Below are 24,388 nucleotides of genomic sequence, written 5' to 3' on the forward strand. Positions count from 1 at the left end.
CACCAGAAACAAAATTGTAGACCTGCACCAGGCTGGGAAGACTGAATCTGCAATAGGTAAGCAGCTTGGTTTGAAGAAATCAACTGTGGGAGCAATTATTAGGAAATGGAAGACATACAAGACCACTGATAATCTCCCTCGATCTGGGGCTCCACGCAAGATCTCACCCCGTGGGGTCAAAATGATCACAAGAACGGTGAGCAAAAATCCCAGAACCAGTGAATGACCTGCAGAGAGCTGGGACCAAAGTAACAAAGCCTACCATCAGTAACACACTACGCCGCCAGGGACTCAAATCCTGCAGTGCCAGACGTGTCCTCCTGCTTAAGCCAGTACATGTCCAGGCCCGTCTGAAGTTTGCTAGAGTACATTTGGATGATCCAGAAGAGGATTGGGAGAATGTCATATGGTCAGATGAAACCAAAATAGAACTTTTTGGTAAAAACTCAACTCGTCGTGTTTGGAGGACATAGAATGCTGAGTTGCATCCAAAGAACACCATATCTACTGTGAAGCATGGGGGTGGAAACATCATGCTTTGGGGCTGTTTTTCTGCAAAGGGACCAGGACGACTGATCCGTGTAAAGGAAAGAATGAATGGGGCCATGTATCGTGAGATTTTGAGTGAAAATCTCCTTCCATCAGCAAGGGCATTGAAGATGAAACGTGGCTGGGTCTTTCAGCATGACAATGATCCCAAACACGCCGCCCGGGCAACGAAGGAGTTGCTTCGTAAGAAGCATTTCAAGGTCCTGGAGTGGCCTAGCCAGCCTCCAGATCTCAACCCCATAGAAAATCTTTGGAGGGAGTTGAAAGTCCGTGTTGCCCAGCAACAGCCCCAAAACATCACTGCTCTAGAGGAGATCTGCATGGAGGAATGGGCCAAAATACCAGCAACAGTGTGTGAAAACCTTGTGAAGACTTACAGAAAACGTTTGACCTGTGTCATTGCCAACAAAGGGTATATAAACAAGTATTGAGAAACTTTTGTTATTGACCAAATACTTATTTTCCACCATAATTTGCAAATAAATTCATTAAAAATCCTACAATGTGATTTTCTGGATTTTCTTTCCTCATTTTGTCTGTCATAGTTGACGTGTACCTATGATGAAAATTACAGGCCTCTCTCATCTTTTTAAGTGGGAGAACTTGCACAATTGGTGGCTGACTAAATACTTTTTTCCCCCACTGTATATAAAGGGTAATATTGGGATGCAAACTCGTAATGGAATACATTTCAACTCTATATCTGACATGATACAGGTGTCTTCTTTTTTTAAGCCCATAACCATGTATGTGAGGTTTATACTTTGTTTAAGACTGCCAAGAAACACTCTGTGTGACCCTGATTTAGTCCACTGCAGTAAAAGGTTAACAAACCATCTAAAATTGCAGTACATACAAGTTCTCAGACTGTATTTAGGATGTAGGTAAATCGCCATCTTATCCACTGTCTTACTCCAGTAATTTGGGTTGCAAGTCAGTGTGGTATACATGGAGGTCCAGGAGGAGATAATAAATGGCAATTTCAGCCGGGCCGGGGCGTAATGTGTACTCTACTCTCTGTGTGAGAGAGATGCACTGTCTTGTTAATTGTTGTTTGCTTTCCTACACCTGCGTCCCCCTGCTCTGTACAGGTTGAGCAAGCCTGGATGTGAGAGACAGGGTCAGGTGACCATGAAGGAGGGCTGAAGGTTACAGAGGAACTGGAAGGAGAGGAGGAGATAGAGAGAGAGAGGAGAAAGAGAGAAGAGGAGTGGAGATGAGAGAGACAGAGAGAAGAAGAAAAAAGGAGGAGTGTGAATTTGCTGGAGAGAGCAGTGGAGAGCTGGAAGAGAGCCAAACAGAGAGAGTGAGAGAATGCCCCTGACCTCCCTAGTGGCCTCTCTCTCTCTCTCCCTCTCTTCCTCTCTCTATCTGCAAATAACTGCCTGCATGTTATTGTCTGAGTGCTTTCCATCTCTCTCTCCACTCTTCCTCACTGTTTTCCTTGACAAAATTTTTTTTCTCTCTACAGTATCTCTCTGCTCTCCTCCATTGGGCTCTGGAAGCGCCTGCATGTGTCCATCATGGCTTCGTTGTCTTAAGAAATCAGCCGCCCAGAAACGGGGGCTACATTTTTCATGAGTGTGTTAAAAGGAATATTGAGACAAAAGCACTTATGAGGCAGCCTTTCTCCCTTTTTCACCTTTCAAACACACTCAGAACTCAGCTTTGATGGCTCTTTGTTCGCATTAAAAGGCTGGCTTTATTCTCCAAATAATAGCTACAACCTTTTGGGACCTGTATATATTGACTGCCCTGACTGTGGTCCTGCTAAGAGGGGTCCACCCACTGTCCATCCATTCCCTCTGTAATGGCTGATGATGGAGCTGGTTGTACTTATATTTATGTGCGCTTAGCTTCTGGCTAACTCTTAGCATGTATTCATGCTATGATGAGCCACCTGCAGCTGCTTAGTTGGGCTGTGAGCTATTGATCTGTGTGTTAACGATAGGGGTAAATACAGTGAGGACACACACACATACACACACACTTCAGGACTGATGCAGAGGCAGAGAATGGGTGTGCCGCCGGCCGCTCTGGTCCATGGCTGTGTTGTGGAACATGCAGTTACTACACTACGCTATTCAGGCCACTCATCAATCAGCCATGTGAAACTTGTGTGTGTCTGTCTGTGTGTGTGCTCCCAAAAGGCCAGTCTATGGAACTGTTAATGTTGGGGTCTCAAGATGAACTGTTAGTCGATCAATATGGTGCAGTGTTAGACGTCCATAAGGATGGAGCACTCTTGCACTTCCCTTCCCCATTCCCTGCTTATGGAAGTCTCAATACAGTTCATGATCATATGATTCCAATAAGAAACTAAAAGGACCCTGACTGATGACAACACCTGCAATTCAATTTTGAGCTCCCTCATGTCTGTAACTTTGAGGTACAAACAGTTCTGTGTATATGCAGGTAATCCTGTGAATTTGGGTATGTGTGAATGTGAAGTGAGATCTGGTCCCAGGGATTCACACAGTAAACAAAACTGAAATTCATCTGCTTGCTCTGTCCTCATATTTAGCCTCACATTGAAGTGTTTTACCATTTTCTTTCCATGACAACCAGGGCTACAAGTAGAACACAAAGTAGAACACAAAAACAATTTGACATAAACACTTCCATTCAAGAGTTTTATTGACAAATGTCAATAACAAAAATAAGGTCCACCAAGCAAAAAACTGATTACAAAAAATGCATTTATAAGAATGCTGTAAGTACTGAAATAATTTGCTCAGTGGGAAATTAATATCCAACTAGTCAGTGACAACTGTGTGGAGTTTAGAGATTGTGACAGCAATCCAATGCAACAACAGAGAAGTCTGTAGCTCAAAAACACAATGTTTAAAATGGGTTGGAAGCACTAAATCATGCCAGTATGTTTGTGGGACTCAGAGATATCTGCACAACAAACATGCATGTGCAAGTGTTTGTAGGCTATATGTTATACCTGATTAGGTGGAAGCGGTTGGTGGAGGTTGGAGCCCTTGTTAGGAATTTATGAAGTGATCAATTGTTTGTTCCCAGGGGAGGGGGTTTGGCAGCCGTCACAGGCAGGCAGGCTGGGTAGAGACAGGGCAAGGAGTGAGGCAGGCTGGGTAGTGACATGCCATGGAGTGTAGGATCACACACCAACAGGTAGGCTGGCTACCAGTAGCAGCTTTAGGCCACAAGTCAAAGGCAGGTTGTAGGAAGTCTGGAAAATGACTGTGTACCTAATTAAGTCACTACAAACTGTGATGAGATGACAAACATACAACAGCCATTCCAATCTATTTGCGTTTAAGAAAAAAATAAGAGTTTGGTATTGTTCTCAACAGTTTCTTTCATTTACAATAATAATCCATCTAACAAAACAACGGCCATATAAGAAGCAGATTGTTGATGTACTCATCCCAATGTTGACAAAAAGTCAGACACACTAGTCTACATGGAGTGCTTGCCTAGTATCTCTGATTTCCCAGAAGCCTCGGTGCCTGCCTATGCACACTACACTCTTAGAAAAAAGGGTTCCAAAAGGGTTCTTCGGCTGTCCCCATAAAAGGGTTCTTCAAAGGGTTATTCTATGGGGGCAGCCGAAGAACCCTTTAAGGTTCTAGATAACACCTTTTTGTTCTGTGTGAAGCTCATAAAATATTGGTGCAGTATTGGGTTGTAGGGGTGTGGTGTGGTATGGTATGGTGGAGTAGCAGCATCCACCCACACACACAGCACATTTCTTAGGGAGGTTGGTGGCTCAGCCCTCCATGAGCAGCCCTCCAGCCGCAGTTTCCCATGATGCACTGTGTTTGTAATCAGGTCTGGTGCTATGCTGGCCCTCCAAGTTCCTCTCCCTAGACTCCTTTGCAATGCCTCTTAATACTGAACAACTCTCCTTTCTCCAATCCTCACTGCAGTTAAAAATAGCACTTTGGCCATGCAGTCAGAGCACAAACCATTACAGCACCACAGACCCAAAGTGTAGTACAACATAAGAAACCTTAAAGAAAAATACATAGTGGAGCTCTGTCTATTCCAATACAAAACATTTGATTTAAAAGCTCTGCTTACTAGGCTTTCAGAGGTTTTAGTTTAGAAATATTGTAAAATGGCCTCCATTGTTAAGATGGAGACTGGTTCTTCTGGATCCTTCAAGCCATTCATTGGTTGTTCTTTGTTTGTTTCAGTTTTTTTTTTACACTCAGAATGTTACATTGTAAAACAACCCCCATAAAAATACCCTCCAAATATGGATGAAAAATCTTCCCCCAAAACATAAAAGGGCTCAATATTTTTTTTGTTGTTGAAAAAATAGGGTTTTTCTTCACATTGATTAGGATCAGGGCTATAGTGGTAAAAATCAAAGGTGGCTAAAGGCTGAACATTGGTTGAGAAGAAAACCTAAACACTATCAATGACTAACATTCCCCCCTCTCCTCTGTTTGCCTTGCAGTTTTCAGTGAAGATTTACGTTCCAGCTTATATTTTGTCAATGCATCTGTGCAAGAGGTAGTGTTTGCCAGCACCACAGGGACCTCGGTGCCCTGTCCCGCCGCGGGCGTGCCCCCCGCCTCGCTGCGCTGGTACCTGGCCACCGGAGAGGAGATCTACGATGTCCCCGGGATCCGCCACGTGCACCCAAATGGCACCCTTCAGATCTTCCACTTCAACCCCTCTAGCTTCAGCAACCTCATCCATGACAACACCTACTATTGCACAGCGGAGAACCCCTCAGGGAAAATCAGGAGCCAAGATGTCCATATTAAGGCTGGTGAGTTGTCTATCTAGTTGGTTTATGCCTATACTTTACAGTAGGGTTGTTTATTTACAGTATAGGGGCAATGCCAGGGCTGGGGTTGATTCCATTTCAGTTCAGTCAGTTTAAGAGGTGAACTGAAGAAACTGAATTAACCCTAGACCATAATGATACAATATAATACTGTTCTATTTAATATTGTGCCCTGGACAATAAAGTGGTTAGTGGTCAGTGTGGTTCTGGAAATGGACTGTTGATTACAGAGGTGGGAGTTAGGGCTGCAGACAGTATGGCTGTGGAGAAGTTGACCAGAAGCTTGTTGGTCACTAAGTGGGGCTATATTGCTTGGGTTACTAGTGACCACAAGCGAAGCCTTTCAGCTGGAAATGTACAATGTGAACCACAGACATCACATTGGGTTGAGAGTGTGAGCAAAGTAGTGAATAAAGCAAAGGGACAAAATATATAGACTTACCAAATGTTTTGCCAAAACAGGAAAATAAAAGTCAATTCATTCATCAGTGTCATTTCTTGTGTAATTTCTTATGTTTCTCAACAAGAACATTTGTCCGTTTCCCCCCATCTCTTTCAGTTCTACGAGAGCCCTACACGGTCCGCGTGGAGGACCAGAAAGCCATGAGAGGCAATGTGGCGGTGTTCAAGTGCATTATCCCAGCCTCGGTGGAGGCCTACATCACTGTTGTGTCCTGGGAGAAAGACACAGTGTCAATCAACGTCCAGAGTAAGTCTCTGCTCTCTAATCGCTACTGTAATGTATATAGAGAAACGTACTGTATGTAATTTTTTCTCTTACAGAAACAGTCTGGTAAGTGAGTATCACACTGCAAGAAAAGAAGGCCATAGGTTTTAGATAGTGTTTTGACCCCAGGGATGTGTGCATGTGCTATGCCCTGTCTGTCTGCAAGGCCTTTTGAGGTCAGCCTAGACTAGTAGACTAGCGCCCATGTCCCTTGTCCCTGTTCCAACCATGCAACCAGCCCGTTGCATTGTCTTGTGTCCACATCTGTCTGATCTCATGACAGACTGGCCCTATTTCACTGCTGACCTGGGCTGGATGACAGTCTTCCACGAGAGCAAGGAGGAGGCCATGGAAGCCCTGTGGTGTCACTTAGCCTCAGTGCTATTGACCTAGTTCTCTGCTGATGGGGGCCATTGCACAGCACTCGTTGCATGGTCTGATCATTCAAATCGCTTAAATGGGATGCTCGTCTACTCGATTGTTTCCTAGACCCCAGGGGCAAATTCACTTTATGTGGGGCATTTAACAAACTCAATAGACAAAGCTAATGTCGTTTTGACTTTTGGACGGAAGGCAAATGCAGCGGTTTCTTTTTTGTTGATGTTTCACAATTTGTCCACTGAGTCGAAAGCAACCATGTTGAAATCTATATCAATCTCTTAATTGTCCATAAATGGATTTGCCGCGAGGATGTTTTGGAGCTGAGGGGATATGTGGTTATGGAATACATACGTTTCATAATGTCAAGTATTTTTTTTTTTCTAGACTTAATACTTGACTGTATGCTAAGACTTGTCATATGTGTATAGTATGTATAAGCTGGAAGTAGAGGCCTAAGCATTGTTGTTCACTAGTTTACTCCAATTAGGGAAGGGGTGGTGGGGTTGGAAAGTAATAAAGGGAAATATTTTTTTTTAAAGGATATGTATATGTGTATGTATGTGTATGTGTATGTATATGTATATATGTATGTATACAGTGGGGAAAAAAAGTATTTAGTCAGTCACCAATTGTGCAAGTTCTCCCACTTAAAAAGATGAGAGAGGCCTGTAATTTTCATCATAGGTACACGTCAACTATGACAGACAATCAAGAAAATCACATTGTAGGATTTTTTATGAATTTATTTGCAAATTATGGTGGAAAATAAGTATTTGGTCAATAACAAAAGTTTCTCAATACTTTGTTATATACCCTTTGTTGGCAATGACACAGGTCAAACGATTTCTGTAAGTCTTCACAAGGTTTTCACACACTGTTGCTGGTATTTTGGCCCATTCCTCCATGCAGATCTCCTCTAGAGCAGTGATGTTTTGGGGATGTCGCTGGGCAACAAGGACTTTCAACTCCCTCCAAAGATTTTCTATGGGGTTGAGATCTGGAGACTGGCTAGGCCACTCCAGGACCTTGAAATGCTTCTTACGAAGCCACTCCTTCGTTGCCCGGGCGGTGTGTTTGGGATCATTGTCATGCTGAAAGACCCAGCCACTTTTCATCTTCAATGCCCTTGCTGATGGAAGGAGGTTTTCACTCAAAATCTCACGATACATGGCCCCATTCATTCTTTCCTTTACACGGATCAGTCGTCCTGGTCCCTTTGCAGAAAAACAGCCCCAAAGCATGATGTTTCCACCCCCATGTTTCACAGTAGGTATGGTGTTCTTTGGATGCAACTCAGCATTCTTTGTCCTCCAAACACGACGAGTTGAGTTTTTACCAAAAAGTTCTATTTTGGTTTCATCTGACCATATGACATTCTCCCAATCCTCTTCTGGATCATCCAAATGCACTCTAGCAAACTTCAGACGGGCCTGGACATGTACTGGCTTAAGCAGGGGGACACGTCTGGCACTGCAGGATTTGAGTCCCTGGCGGCGTAGTGTGTTACTGATGATAGGCTTTGTTACTTTGGTCCCAGCTCTCTGCAGGTCATTCACTAGGTCCCCCTGTGTGGTTCTGGGATTTTTGCTCACCGTTCTTGTGAACATTTTGACCCCACAGGGTGAGATCTTGCGTGGAGCCCCAGATCGAGGGAGATTATCAGTGGTCTTGTTTGTCTTCCATTTCCTAATAATTGCTCCCACAGTTGATTTCTTCAAACCAAGCTGCTTACCTATTGCAGATTCAGTCTTCCCAGCCTGGTGCAGGTCTACAATTTTGTTTCTGGTGTCCTTTGACAGCTCTTTGGTCTTGGCCATAGTGGAGTTTGGAGTGTGACTGTTTGAGGTTGTGGACAGGTGTCTTTTATACTGATAACAAGTTCAAACAGGTGCCATTAATACAGGTAACGAGTGGAGGACAGAGGAGCCTCTTAAAGAAGAAGTTACAGGTCTGTGAGAGCCAGAAATCTTGCTTGTTTGTAGGTGACCAAATACTTATTTTCCACCATAATTTGCAAATAAATTCATAAAAAATCCTACAATGTGATTTTCTGGATTTTTTTTCTCTCAATTTGTCTGTCATAGTTGACGTGTACCTATGATGAAAATGACAGGCCTCTCTCATCTTTTTAAGTGGGAGAACTTGCACAATTGGTGGCTGACTAAATGCTTTTTTTCCCCACTGTATGTATATATGTATGTATGTATGTATGTATGTATATATATATATATATATATATATATATATATATATATATATATATATATATATATATATATATATATATATATATATATATATGTATGTATGTATATTTGCGAGAAAAAAACAACATATGGGGGATTGGAAGTGATGCAGACAATTACATTGATGGAAGTTACAATCTATCTGCAATATTAAAGCTGATCTACCCCCTAAAAAAAAAAGAAGAAAAAAGACTTGTCATATGATCCATTGGATTTATGTACTGTAAGCATGCAATGCAATCTAAATGGGTATTTTTCCTGGCTGTCCTGTGTCAACTTCACTATCAAAACAAAGTGTTTACTTTGTGCTGTTAAAATCAAAATGTACACGCTGTCAAAAAGATGTAGCCGCCACCAATCCAGTGCTCTTCTCTATGCTAAATAATAGATGACGGAAGTCTATGAATCCATGAGCAAATAGTCTTTATTCACGTCTCAACGCACTCAACCACTGTCCATTCTCCCCATTCTTCATGGGTCATGCATATCAAGTGCAACTTAAAGAGTCTGCGTGTGTGAAAGAATGTGTGTGCGTGTCCGTGTGTGCGTGCGTGTGTGGTATCCATGATGACCAAGCCCTACTCTTGTTTTCTAGGGGCTGCCAAAGCCCACCTTTTAAATGTTTAATGAGTTAAAAAAAGAGAAGAGAATATCAACAATTAGACTAGAAAAACTTCACAAAATAAAGCTTTTCTGTCTCTGGTAGTATGAATTATGGATGGTAGCATTGCTGTTGGAGAGGTGTACCATGAAGCAGGCAGCAGGCCCCCTCTAACCATCCCTCTGTAAGTCTCACTGGTGTTAAGCCCACTGTAGGCTGGGTTGCTGTGCAGAACCTAACAACGCACCGCTCAAAGAGCTCCAGTGTCTGCATGCGTGGAATGACGGGCTAATATTACCGTGAAAAATACACACAATCAAGAAGACAGTCGATAGAAGTTGCAGTGCAGTAAAGTGCATTGTCTATGTCAGTGGTCATAGGTAAACTCTGGTAATGGTTAGCTACTAGGCGTGCAGGTTTTTGTTGCAGCCCAGCACTGTCTTACAGTACACAACAGTACTGCTCTTCAGGACCTTGACTAGTTAAACCAGATGGTTAGGGCTGGAACAACAACCTGCACACCATATTGCTCTCCAGGCTCAGTGTTGGTGACAACTGGTGAACGTAATTGATGTATCATTACACTGAACATTTTGCATTACATGGTTCAAAACAATATGGTAACATATTTTTAGATGTAAAGAAAAACTGGTAAAGTGATGATCGAGTGGCAGGAATTAAAGCAATGATTTGAAGGAAGAAATTATGCCCATATCCCATTAATTTGTGTCTATAGCTACATGCTCCCCTCCTCTGATAAGCAGCAGATTGTCACTAAGATATGGGGGAAGATATGGCTGGGGATGAAGCACTGACACCCACACATTTATCTTGTCTCTGCTCTGCCGCGTGGCTAGCTGCTACAGTGGAATGCAGGATGAATCCAGTGGTGTATTGTTCTGCGTTCAAAGCTCTGAAATGTTTTCCTTCCAATGGTGAAGGGTTCTAAGTACCTTGCATCTGCAACTGTCTTATGGATTGTGTTCTTTTGGGAACCATTTAATGAATCCTCTTCATGGGTTCAGTCTGCTTCCCTTCACTGTTTGTGAATAAGACTTAAGACAAGGGATATTATGAAATATGCCCAATAGTACCAAGCTTTTCCTATATCTACTATGCTGAGGATGACACTAATGTTTGGATTTAACCAAAACCTCAAAAGAGCTTCTCATGTTGAAAGAAAGCATGCTTGTTGCATTGATAGCCTCTGACAAAATCAAAAAACTATTTTTGTTGCATGCAGTTATAAACATTATATTGATGAAACAAACCCAAATACTTATTCTCCATCAATAGCAAAAATAGTGTTCATATTAGGTTTGTTTGTGTCATGTTGGAGTTGAGTTGCTGATTCTGTTTCTGTTGACTCACAGAGAGAGAGAGACACAGCCCAAGCAGTGTTCTCCATTCCCCTGGTGCAGACTGAGGGCTTGGCTGTGCTGTGCTGCAGTCACTGAGGAGGGCCTGATCTGGCCTGCTCTGCATTCACCATGAGTGGGGCCGGCCCCCAGCACTGCAGAGAGGCACACATGCACACGTTCGACACACTCCTTCTCATTCCACACACGAGCCACACACCAGGGCTATCGGCCATCAAATCACATTGCCCTTTTATGCTTCACCCACCCACCCTCCCATCTCTCTCTCTCTCTCTCTCTCTCTCTCTCTCTCTCTCTCTCTCTCTCTCTCTCTCTCTCTCTCTCTCTCTCTCTCTCTCTCTCTCTCTCTCTCTCTCTCTCACTCTCTTTCTCTCATTCTCTCACTGTGTCTTTACCTCTCCCTCACACACACACACAGATACACACACACGCCACGGTCACTCCCTGTCCTTGTATTTAGGAGCAAAATGATAAGGTACAGTGAGAGAAAAACCTATTTGATCCCTTGCTGATTTTGTACGTTTGCCCACTGACAAAGAAGTGATCAGTCTATAATTTTAATGGTAGGTTTATTTGAACAGTGAGAGACAGAATAACAACAAAAAAATCCAGAAAAACGCATGTCAAAAATGTTAGAAATTGATTTACATTTTAATGAGGGAAATAAGTATTTGACCCCTCTGCAAAACATGACTTAGTACTTGGTGGCAAAACCCTTGTTGGCAATCACAGAGGTCAGACGTTTCTTGTAGTTGGCCACCAGGTTTGCACACATCTCAGGAGGGATTTTGTCCCACTCCTCTTTGCAGATCTTCTCCAAGTCATTAAGGTATCGAGGCTGATGTTTGGCAACTCGAAGCTTCAGCTCCCTCCACAGATGTTCTATGGGATTAAGGTCTGGAGACTGGCTAGGCCACTCCAGGACCTTAATGTGCTTCTTCTTGAGCCATTCCTTTGTTGCCTTGGCCGTGTGTTTTGGGTCATTGTCATGCTGGAATACCCATCCCCAACCCATTTTCAATGCCCTGGCTGAGGGAAGGAGGTTCTCACCCAAGATTTGACAGTACATGGCCCTGTCCATCGTCCCTTTGATGCGGTGAAGTTGTCCTGTCCCCTTAGCAGAAAAACACCCCCAAAGCATAATGTTTCCACCTCCATGTTTGACGGTGGGGATGGTGTTCTTGGGGTCATAGGCAGCATTCCTCCTCCTCCAAACACGGCGAGTTGAGTTGATGCCAAAGAGCTCGATTTTGGTCTCATCTGACCACAACACTTTCACCCAGTTCTCCTCTGAATCATTCAGATGTTCATTGGCAAACTTCAGACGGGCATTTATATGTGCTTTCTTGAGCAGGGGGACCTTGTGGACGCTGCAGGATTTCAGTCCTTCACGGCGTAGTGTGTTACCAATTGTTTTCTTGGTGACTATGGTCCCAGCTGCCTTGATATCATTGACAAGATCCTCCCGTGTAGTTCTGGGCTGATTCCTCACTGTTCTCATGATCATTGCAACTCCACAAGGTGAGATCTTGCATGGAGCCCCAGGCCGAGGGAGATTGACAGTTATTTTGTGTTTCTTCCGTTTGCGAATAATCGCACCAACTGTTGTCACCTTCTCACCAAGCTGCTTGGCGATGGTCTTGTAGCCCATTCCAGCATTGTGTAGGTCTACAATCTTGTCCCTGACATCCTTGGAGAGCTCTTTGGTCTTGGCCATGGTGGAGAGTTTGGAATCTGATTGATTGATTGCTTCTGTGGACAGGTGTCTTTTATACAGGTAACAAGCTGAGATTAGGAGCACTCCCTTTAAGAGTGTGCTTCTAATCTCAGCTCGTTACCTGTATAAAATAAACCTGGGAGCCAGAAATCTTTCTGATTGAGAGGGGGTCAAATACTTATTTCCCTCATTAAAATGCAAATCAATTTATAACATTTTTGACATGCGTTTTTCTGGATTTTTTTGTTGTTATTCTGTCTCTCACTGTTCAAATAAACCTACCATTAAAATTATAGATTGATCATTTCTTTGTCAGTGGGCAAACGTACAAAATCAGCAGGGGATCAAATACTTTTTTCCCTCACTGTACATTATGACATGGGAAGTCGTTTGTACCACCATTGACTTTGTACCATCCTCATACTATCAGTATATACAGGGTATTGACTGTATGTGTTATACCTGAACGTGTAACATTTATTGTTGATTCAGCTACCCAAAAGAGCTGTTCTCTTTCAGTAGACACACTATGTGATATAATTGTGTTCAGCAACATAATATTCATATTGTTCTTATTCCTGTCTTATTGATATTCATCCAAGCTTCCCTGATTTGTTCTTCTGGTTGGGAGTACAACACTGTTGCCTATCTATCTGGTGTATTTCACAGTTTATCGCTCATGTTTGGTTGCCATTTTCCAGCCATTTTCAAGTCGTTTAGTGGCCAGCCAGTCAGTCATGTGTGTCTCCTGGCTGGTGGTCAATGTGAAGTAAATATCAAGGGTTTTATCAAAAGCCAGGCCATCATCATCATGTGTTCATGGGCTGGGGTTTTCTCTTCTCTCTCCCTCGCTCTCTCTCGGTGGTATCAGCTATACAGTACTCCCAGTTTGTATTAGATAGAACGTTGCAGCCCTGCCAGCCTTGGGGAAACAACCTGTAGTTACCTTGGTTACCCCATTGGCTCACAGCAAAAACATAACCTTTTTTAAACGCAATTTTCTTGTTGTCTGCTTGTTTTAGCCAATTACAAAACTACATTTAGGAAAAGTACAACATGTCTAAAGATTACTTATCAACATTGCCTGCTCCAGAGCGCTCTTGCTACTTAGAAAAACGTAATATTGTAGGGCTTCCCTCATCGTGCTGCTCTCGGGCCCATGTGCCTGTCATCGATGTCTATTTTTTGTTTTATAAATCATTTTTATAGGAACTCTCCAAAAGGTCATTCAGAAACCTTTTTAATTTCCATATGTACTAGGAAGCTAAGTGTTTGTTTCTTGGGCTTTAAGAATGTGACTGATCAAAGTGGCTCAGGCCTTGAAAAATAAATAATTGAACTGATTGAAAGTAAAGGGATATCAATGATAAAATGCCGTGGTCAAGGCTACGACGCCGCCAGTGCAATCAGTGGAGCTTACTCAGGTGTTCAAATACGCATACCAGACCGACAGCCTAATGCTTCTTAGATAGTTCTTTATGAGTTTATTTTAGAAAACGATCTCTCCGCAGAAGCAACAGTTACAGGGATGGTAAAAACAGCTTGATTGCCGTAGCAACATCAGGGAAACTGGGCAGAAGGGAGTGGTGCTTCAAATACAGCAATTCTGCAACACCTTTAATTGGTCCTCTAATTCTCCTTAATTGCCGGAAAGAGATTAATTGCATAGGAAGCTCTGGGGACAGGTCGTCTGGATACTGGACAGCCAATAACAGATTATCATCTTTAGCGGACAACAGTTCTTGAGGGCTCAAACAAAAAAATCGGTTTGCGATTTCGTTCATACTGGTGAACCGGCGTTTTGAGTTGTGTGGTTGCAATATCAACAGTCCCGCTGGTATCTCTTGGCATGCATCATTCAAGACTAAGTTTAAATTGTGTGCAGCGCAATGCACATACAGTATAATGCACAATGTCTCACGAAAGATTGTTTGGTTTGTACAGAAACATGTTGGGCCAGCAACCTAGGCCTACAGGCCGTGGTGAAAACATGTTGGGCCAGCAACCTAGGCCTACAGGCCGTGGTGAAAACATGTTGGGCCAGCAACCTAGGCCTACAGGCCGTGGTGAAAACATGTTGGGCCAGCAACCTAGGCCTACAGGCCGTGGTGAAAACATGTGCACATAAAAATGCAAGGCGACGCAGTCGCATACTCTAGCTTCTATAGCCCTCTACGTAGAAAATAATAGAGACATTTACAGACATAGATTTTTAAAAATCTAAGAGAAACAAAGAGAAAATGAGACACAGACACAGAGAGAGAATACTTCAGGATAATTGTTAGGTTAGTTGATGTGTAATTGTTATTACAACGTTTATAGTAGCAGCTTAATACTGTATTTAGCTAAATATAGCAGCCTACACTGCATAATGAAACAATTCCTAGTAAGCTAGGGTTTTCAGGGTGGACTGACTGTATTATTTGGCATTAATAGATTGGTTTTAGTATGCAATTTTACAATGTACATTGTTTGATTTTCCAACTTTAATTACGGAACAAGTAATTACATTATTGCCACCAGCCAGCAGTCTAAATGTCAGCATTGTTACACGGTATATAGCTTCGTGACCAAATAGGCTTACCAATAAACATTTATCCATTGGCTAAAGCAAAGCTATAGGCTACATGCCCTGGCAGTGGCACCACAGAAAGCCTATCATCATTTCGACAGGCAGCTGCGTAGACATGCCGCAATTTCAGAACCATGGACAGCGATAGGTAGTCTATACCTTTTAAGTGGCTGTCTGGCTGACACATTCGATATTTTTATTTTATTTTAGGGAGGGGGGATTATAACAAACGGACTATACAGCTACAAGTAGTGAGTGGAGTTACAAACGGACTATACAAGTTAAATGTCTAACCTGTGGTGAAATGTTTTACACACATAGCTTAGGTTACGTGTATTTGGACACCTAGTCCCACAATTTCCCACTCTCCCACGCTGTATAGCCTGAAGACACAGGGCTCTCCTCGCAGCCTCTATTTCCTTACGTGGGAGCATTGCAAACTTTAGATTGGGATTTTTGACCTGGTATGACGTACATTGTACAACACAGCAGTTTTTCAGCAGCGTTTTTGATTTCTGTATAATAAAAAATAAACAAAGAAGTTGGCTCTTTTTCAATGGGTGTCAATGGGAAAGAAGGATTGTTTTCCACCAAGGTGAGCGTGGTCTAAGGGAATTCTTTATGACGTGAATATCGACTGGGAGTGTATGGTCGGTGTTTGTAAACAGTCCTCTCTGAAATGGGGCCGATGATTTCATCACATAATATATAATATCAATATTACTATCTGTACACCATTGATTTTAACATTATGTATTGCGTTGGAGCAAAAGTGGATATCACCATTGAATGTTCTATGTCATACATACATGTAAATGGGTGTAAAACTCAGACATTTTGTAGCTATTCAAAAGTAAAAGGGAAAGTCCATCCAAATTACAAAATGACACATCTGTTTCCTTACCCTGTAAGCAGTCTATGGACAAGGTATGACAGAAATCCAAGCTTTGGTTTAGTTTTCCTGACACTGTTTCCAAATGCATCTGTGGCACAAATCCAATTTAGCATTTAGTATTTGTGGCACAAATCACATTCAAGTCATGGGACTGATATTTGCATTTTTCGTGCATCATGTTCAAATCATCTATAAGTGACTTTGTTGAGCTTCACAATACATTTTAGATACTTTCTGATTATTTTGACATAATGCGCAAAAAATTATAATATCGGTCCCATTAATTGAATGGGATTTGTGCCACAAATGCTAAAACGTTAGCATTTGGAAACAATGCCAGGGAACTAAAACCAATGCATGGATTTCTGTCATACCTTGTCTATAGACTGCTTACAGGGTAAGGAAAGCAATGTGTCGTTTTGTAATTTGAGTGAACTATCCCTTTAAGTATTAGATCAACATTTGTAGAATGGAAAAAGTCAAAAGTAATTGAGCTGTATTGATGTTGTCTTTTTGAGGACTGAAGAGAAAATTAAATGGGAAGGAATCATTTCTCATATTACTTTAACTATAGCCCACAGGTATCAGGTGTTATGTGTGTTGAATGTCAAGGGTAGCATTCATACATACACTGTTGGTTTGCCCTATGGTAAAACAGCATGGAAGCAGCATAGGCATTGGTGAATGCAGAACAGCCTTGAGAAGGGGGCTGAGGCGGAGGAGGGATAATGGTTTTACTGGTCCCTGTGTGCTGGAGACAGAGAGAGAGAAGGGAGGGAGGGGAGGGGGAAGGAGGGAGGGAGAATGACTAACATGGCCGTGTTTCTGGAAGCCATAGCTATGTTGGAGGAGGAGGGCGGGGTGAGGTGAGGGTTTCTCCCCTACTTCTTCTCCCTCTCTCTCTTTCTCTCTCTCTCCCTCCCTCTTTCTCTGTCTCTCTCTCTCTCTCTCTGTCGACAGGCAGGGTTTGGACTCTGATGTGTGACAGGCCGGATGGAGAGCCGTTTTAGAGCGCTCGTCATTCCTTCTCTCTATGATTGGCTGGAGTATTGTTATTCACACAGAAAATGGGTCAGGCGGCCTGTGGAGGAATGAGTGTTTGTACAGACGTACAGTCCACAGACACACACACACATACACTACACACACACATGGCTCAAACTAAGGTTGAATGTACTCTGCAGCAGAGCACTCACTCCCTGCAAAAATAAAATAGATAAATACAAATAAATGTTGTGCTGTTTAGCGAGTGTCTCTGGTGAAACCAGCATTCTCGTCCTCCGCTCACAGGCTCCCAGCTGATTCTCCCGCCACGCCTAGTAGCAGGGGGCTTAGCGGGAGAAATAAAGGGATAAATAAAGGGATACCCCCAAAAAAGAGGGAGGAAAATCTATACCTGTGCGCATGAATCTGGCTGCGGCTGCCACAAAGCATTATGGGATCATGACAGGAGAGAGGCAGTTGTGCGCAGGGCAGTGTGAACACAGCGTGATAAGCATTGGGGTGAGGGAGGAGAGAGGAGAGGAAGCAGGCTCCCCTCAGCCAGCCAAGCCACATGGATAGCCAAAATGTCCCCTGTATATTATCATCCATGCACTTATTTCAGTTTGAAAGATCCTATGAAGATCCTGACACTGTTGTAGACACTCAGTGAGCATTTGTGAGTGTTGATAAATAATGTAATGCAGATCCATATGTAATTAGCTAGATTCCAACAGCCTTTGTCAGCCTTCCCCTGCTCCACTCCCAGACCTAGACAGATATATTAATTATCTTATCTCCCCCACCCCCACCACCACCACCTTCCCTGCACTGATCAAACTCCCACCTCTGCACTGTGGCTTTTTGCTCATGAATAACCACAATTTGTTCCTTATTAAACTCTAGGCCAGGGCTGGGAACGATTAGAGCTCCATGCCGGTGTGAGGGAGGGAGTGGGACTAAGCACAGCTTAATCTTTGATAAACAGTGAGTGAGGGCTCCATAGGTGCTGCTGCAGTTTGGCACATGTACTGTATCTTCCAGGGAGGAGAACGATTTTGGTTGTGGTGGTAGTGTTGATGCTACAGCCTCCAGACCCCAGCAGCACCAGAAAGATCTGGAGCCCTGCCAGGTCACACGTGGCCCCCGTCCAAGATACAGATTAACTATAAGTGAAACATGAGTTAATCATGAAAGGAGCCACACATTAATTAGCATTTAGAGATTTCTGTGGACTGGATGTTTTGGTCTGATCTTTATTTTACTCTTATTATTATCTATCCTGGTGCCTACTCACTTTACCCTGCCTTAATGTGCATATCTACCTCAAATGGTATTTATCAGTGGGTCAAAGGGAAGGTGTTAGTGGTGAGTGGAGAGTGTGTGTTTTTGTGACATTAGGATGGTGTTTTTTCCAATGGCTTGAAATACACTAGTGTCTCTCTGGGTCGCTCTTGTTTTGTGGCGAGACACACACGTGACAAGACGAGGTACCTATGGTCTCACAAGGCCGTTTATTTGTCCAGTTTGAGATTCCATTCAATTTTATGTAGACATGTTATGGTATGCTATGTTTTTAGAAAGCAACAGGCCCTGACAGACTGGTGTCAGAGTGTTAAAGAAGAGAATGTCTTCTCTGGGTTTATGAGAGAGTAGAGGAGGGAAGGTTTTGATGAGGTCAACTGAGGAAGGGTAACCCATCACTCTGCTGAGATGGCTTTATACAGTAGATGGTTCTGCCATGGAGGGACAGCGATATCAGATGAATGCTACACCTACATTTGGACAGACAGATGGATACACAAGGTGTGTGTGATATATATTATACACAAGGTGATATAGGAGAACATCTGAAGGAGGAGCCCAAGGAGGACTTTATCACTTTATGACATGATAGCAAAGCTAGGGTTCTCACCTGAGCTGGACTAAGCCCAACCTCTAGCATACAGGTTAGGTTGTGAGTGGAGAGATCAACACTGTACTCTCTGTGGCCTATATCACAGACAGGCTGCAGAGACAGAGACAGACAGTAATGTTACTCAGTGTATCTGCCATGATAGAGCTCATTAACTCAGGAAAGAGATGGAGACTAATGACTCTCTCACTCTCTCCATCTGAACAGGTGTCACGAACCAGCATCAGGGCACTATTGAACAAATCCCAAGACAAATTAATTTGAAACATAGATACATTTAGGCCTTTCTATAAAGAATACTTTCGTAGTCCTGCTTTCTGTCGGGTTGGTTAATTGAGGCATCACACATTTTTGTGGGTTTTACTTATAAGCGATCTTGAACCATAATCTAAGAGCAGAACGACAAGGGAGGAAAAAGAGCAGTGAGGTGATGGTGACAGACACAATGAGCCTGACGCTGCTGTCTTCTTAGTACCACGTGATTACTCTGTCAGCGAGAAAAGAGGGGAAGGCTATTCCTCCCTCCTCCTCCTCCTCTCCACCTCCATCCCTCCATTTGGCTCCCATGTTTAACCTTGCTGTTGGTGATGGTGACGTCACCATTAGGTGATCCATAAAACCAAACTTTGACTGGCGACATCTGCATGGAAACTGCAGCAGGCTGATGGCAGAGAGAGGTGTGCGTGTGTTTGTGTTTGCGGAGAGGGGGAGGGGGAGGGGGAGGGGGGGCGTAGGCTGTGGCGTAGGCTGCTCTTATCGCGTGTGAGCAGCTGCTGCAGTGTCTTTGAGACAGAGGGGCTGTCCCTGCATGCCACTCACTCTCCCTATTCACAGCAAAAACACACGCACTCTCTCTCTTCCTCTCTCTCTCTCTTCCTCACTCTGTCTCTCTCTCTCTGCCTGCACTGCATTTTCTGTCAAGAGAGTGAGAAAGAAATAAGAAGAACATGACTTGGGCTTTGATGCAGACTCACGACAAATGGCTCCATGTTGTCACATTTTCAGATTTCTTTCTAACAAGGGACAGGCGAGAAGTGAAACGTCATTTGACATCAGAGCATTGCTCTTCTGGTGTGTGTGTGTGTGTGTGTGTGTGTGTGTGTGTGTGTGTGTGTGTGTGTGTATATGTTTATTTACACAAGGATTGACCTTTTCAGTAGATCTGTTTTTTAAACACATGATTGCAACAGCAACATTAAACCCAGAATATATCACAACTATCATACTAGGGTAGACCTTTACATATTTAACTATATATATATATATATATATATATATATATATATATATATATATATATATATATATATTATATAAATATGTAAAGGTCTACCCTAGTATGATAGTTGTGATATATTCTGGGTTTAATGTTGCTGTTGCAATCATGTGTTTAAAAAACAGATCTACTGAAAAGGTCAATCCTTGTGTAAATAAACATACACACACACACACACACACACACACACACACACACACACACACACACACACACACACACACACACACACACACACACACACACACACACACACACCAGAAGAGCAATGCTCTGTATTCAGATATACAATACCAGTCAAAAGTTTGGACACACCTACTCATTCAAGGGTTTTTCTTTATTTTTACTATTTTCCAAATTGTAGAATAATAGTGAAGACATCAAAACTATGAAATAACACATATGGAATAACCACAGGAAAGGAAGACCCAGAGTTACCTCTGCTGCAGAGGATAAGTTCATTAGAGTTGCACCTCAGAAATTGCAGCCCAAATAAATGCTTCACAGAGTTCAAGTAACAGACACATCTCAACATAGACTGTTCAGAAGAGACTGCGTGAATCAGGCCTTCATGGTCGAATTGAATAAGAAGAAGAGACTTGCTTGGGCCAAGAAACATGAACAATTGACATTAGACCGGTGGAAATCTGTCCTTTGGTCTGATGAGTCCAAATATGAGATTTTTGGTTCCAACTGCCGTGTCTTTGTGAGACGCAGAGTAGGTGAACGGATGATCTCTGCATGTGTGGTTCCCACCGTGAAGCATGGAGGAGGAGGTGTGATGGTGTGGCGGCACTGTTACAGGAGGGGGTCGCAGTTACAGGAGGGGGTCGCAGTTCCGGAGTGACCCACTAGATGTCATCCTCCGACAACCTTAGGCATCTCCTTACTCACAGTCTGGACTAATCATCATCCTATTGGTGTCACCTGTTTTTACCTGTTCACCTGTGTATTTATGCCCTCACTTCCCTGTGTTCCCTTGCTCAGTTTTCTCTGCTAGTTTCTCTATGCTCAGCAGTACTAATCAGTGTCTGATCAGACAGCCTGTCACCATCAAGTATGTACAGGTACTCGAGAAGTGTTCTCCCTGTTTCTTTATTATTTCAGTCGTAGTTACTATTTCGTATTTTGGCTGTCAGCCTGTTTTTGGAGACTTATTTGCTCCACCTTTCTTTTATCGTGTTAAGTCCGTTGTTTTGTATCCTGGCTTCGGGACCACCAGTTAAGATCCTTGTTTCACCATCTCTGCCTACTGCTTACTGTCTATCCTACACAGCACCTGGGTCACACCTCACACCAACCACTACAACCACAGCATTCTGCAGCGATACGCCATCCCATCTGGTTTGTGCTTAGTGGGACTATCATTTGTTTTTCAACAGGACAATGACCCAACACACCTCCAGGCTGTGTAAGGGCTATTTGACCAAGAAGGAGAGTGATGGAGTGTTGCATCAGATGACCTGGCCTCCACAATCACCCGACCTCAACCCAATTGAGATGGTTTGGGATGAGCAGCCAACAAGTGCTCAGTATATGTGGGAACTCCTTCAAGACTGTTGGAAAAACATTATAGGTGAAGCTGGTTGAGAGAATGCCAAGAGTGTGCAAAGCAGTCTTCAAGGCAAATGGTGGCTACTTTGAAGAATCTCAAATATGAAATATATTTTTATTTGTTTAACACTTTTTTGGTTACTACATGATTCCATATGTGTTCTTTCATAGTTTTGATGTCTTCACTATTATTCTACAATGTAGAAAATAGTACAAATAAATAAAAACCCTTGAATGAGTAGGTGTGTCCAAACATTTGACTGGTACTGTAGAAATTGATATAATATATCACAATACCCCTTTTTCTTCACTACTTCTGCAGGGATATAGTTTGTACCATGTTGATACAGAAATTAACCACACCTGTCTAAATTGTTGGAATCATGTGTAATGCACAGCCTTCTGAAAACAACTCCTCTTAATCCATGTATTGTTCGCTCTGATTCTTTCTGTAGACTAAAAATATGATATATTGACAACATACTTTCAATGGTCAAATATAAAATCAACTCAATCAAAGGAAGAGCTCAGTCATCCAGGCCAGGGGGAGTTCCCTCCCTTCTCTCTCCATCCCAAGTCTGCCAGAAGAGGATAGTGTATAGTGATGATGAATCCCCCCCAAGGTCATGATGCTAATCAGAACAGGGAATAATGAAGTTAATTAATTCACCAGGGAGGGAGGAGGGAGGGAGGGAGATGCTCCGCCAGGATAAAGGTGACCTGCCCAAAGGTGTTTCCAAGGCTACAGTACTTCCCCACCAGGGGAAATCACCTTGATAGATAGGTCGACATATTGGGCAGCTGGGATAGTGATATCCCTGTGTACTGAATACCAGAGTGGGTTCTGGGAATTCTACCCCCTACCCATCTCGCCCCATGTAGTCCCAGTCTCCCCTACCCAGATGCACTGTCATGTCATGTCCTACTCTTAGAAGTGTATTTATTTAATGCTGTAATAAGGGACCTTGAGTTTGATGTGGTATTGTAGAACAGATGGGGAAGGGATGACTGGAAGATCTATGCTAAGTAGTGTGTCTACACTGTAAGGTCCTTAGAGGTTGTTTCTTTGTGGGTGTTTGTATTAGGCTATTTTCTTATTATGAATAGTGATTCATCTGTTTTGGAATAGCAAGTAGAAAAGTAGGTAGCAATTAGTAGATTGATGATTTAATAAAAGGCTTCATGATCAAATGAAGCCTACAAATGATCAATTTGGAAATTATATTAGCTTTATTGATAGTGAATTTCACTGTTGTTGTTTAGAGTAATACAAACAAATGATGGTGGTGTTTTTAATTGTTATATTCTACACATCTGATGTAATAAAATTAAACGAGATATATTTTTATAGAATAGTTTAATTGTAAATTATGACACATTTATGTTTTGATATTGCATTTTGAATTTGCTAAATTTGTAATTAGATTTTATCTACATAATATAATTCAATTCTTTAAAAATAATTTTCATGGTATATCTTTTTTTATTGATATGTTAAAGATATTTATAAAATGTTTTTGTTTTTGTGTTTCAATTCAGTCAACAAATGATGTTTCTACTGTAAATATGTAGTACAAAATATATTTAGAATAATGTATTTACATTTATTTATATACAAAGTAATACTATTTTAAATATATAAGAGTGACATACATTTTAAAAGAACATTGGCCCGTCACTGATGAGCTCTTCTTTGATAAAGATATCCAAGGTGTTCCCATGTTGGTATATCAAGGCCAGTTACTCCCTGGACCACGTCCCCCTTCTATGCACACTGAAAGCTTATACTCATATAACTCAAGTGCACATTGCGTATGTATGGTGGACAGTGGTACAGTGTACTGCATTTCCAGCATTTTCTCTCTCTGAGCTGTAGAAATCTATTTGCTTTTGGAAGCTGCTTGCATAATCCTTTAGTTACACTTGGCAGCTGCAGAGACAGATACAATAGTAGGAGAGTCGATTGTAAAAATAATTCTGGGCACAAAAACATTTTACTGATAAGCGAGTGTGTGTAGTGTCCTTTGCATAATCCAGGCTAATCTATAACAGAACACAGAATGAAGTGTGTTAACTAAAAATAACAGTGACAGCATTCAAATGCAGAGGAAACCTTTAAATTGGCATGATGCAACATGATCTGGTGCGTGTCATTGCTCTTGTCCATGCCTTTGATTTTAATTTGTTAATTTTTTGATCACGCAATCGAATATGCAAAATAATTTGCTTCTCGCTTTCATCAGGTTTTATAGACTACCAGTGTGTACCATTTAGATTATACTGCATGTATGAAATATATAACAATTACAGAAAAATTATATATAATTTCTGTCAATTAAATATTGAGTAACTAAATTATATTTAATGTGATGTCCTTTATGTTTGAGGAATTAATGTTTGGATGTCAGGAGTCCCATAACATCCCTGATCCTCATTACGGTACATATCAATTTTGTTGCTGAGGTTCTCAGTTGATGTTGTCTGAGGCACCTGATTGGTGCATTGGGTGGATGACTCGTCTAATGCTTAGCCAATAGCATTTGCTGCGCTTACACTCTTTTTTTCTTTCCAAATAACTTGCCTGGAGAAATATATTTTTTTTGGGGAGAAAGGGTGCAAGGCTTTCATCTCATTGAGAAGCACATATTAGCTGTGGTGGGAAGATAAGCTACTCTCTCTCAAAAGCTATTAAGCTCACTGTATGTTAGCCAGTTTCTTCTTTTTTAATTGTGCTTGGTTTTTACAAGCTTTTGCCTGTGTGCACTCATGGCACAGTGGCGTAGGTTTCACTGTTTGTGTGAGTGTGTGTGTGTGTGTGTGTGGGGGG

At 42.2% G+C, this 24,388-nt stretch overlaps 1 protein-coding gene across 2 annotated transcripts in view; it reads left to right on the forward strand.

Annotated features, from left to right (window-relative positions):
* Positions 1–24,388, forward strand: part of LOC311136573 (cell adhesion molecule DSCAM-like) — a gene marked incomplete at both ends in the record, with an annotated part of 150,008 nt that overhangs the window by 24,434 nt on the left and 101,186 nt on the right. For both annotated transcript variants that reach the window (XM_084170759.1, XM_084170760.1), the window contains 2 exons: positions 4,982–5,299; positions 5,877–6,026. In XM_084170759.1, coding sequence (XP_084026885.1) covers positions 4,982–5,299; positions 5,877–6,026 — 468 coding nt within the window. The remainder of the gene's footprint in view (positions 1–4,981; positions 5,300–5,876; positions 6,027–24,388) is intronic.

This window comes from Coregonus lavaretus (genome assembly GCF_964263955.1).
Source record: "Coregonus lavaretus genome assembly, chromosome: 10".
In the NCBI taxonomy this organism is placed as follows: Eukaryota; Metazoa; Chordata; class Actinopteri; order Salmoniformes; family Salmonidae; genus Coregonus; species Coregonus lavaretus.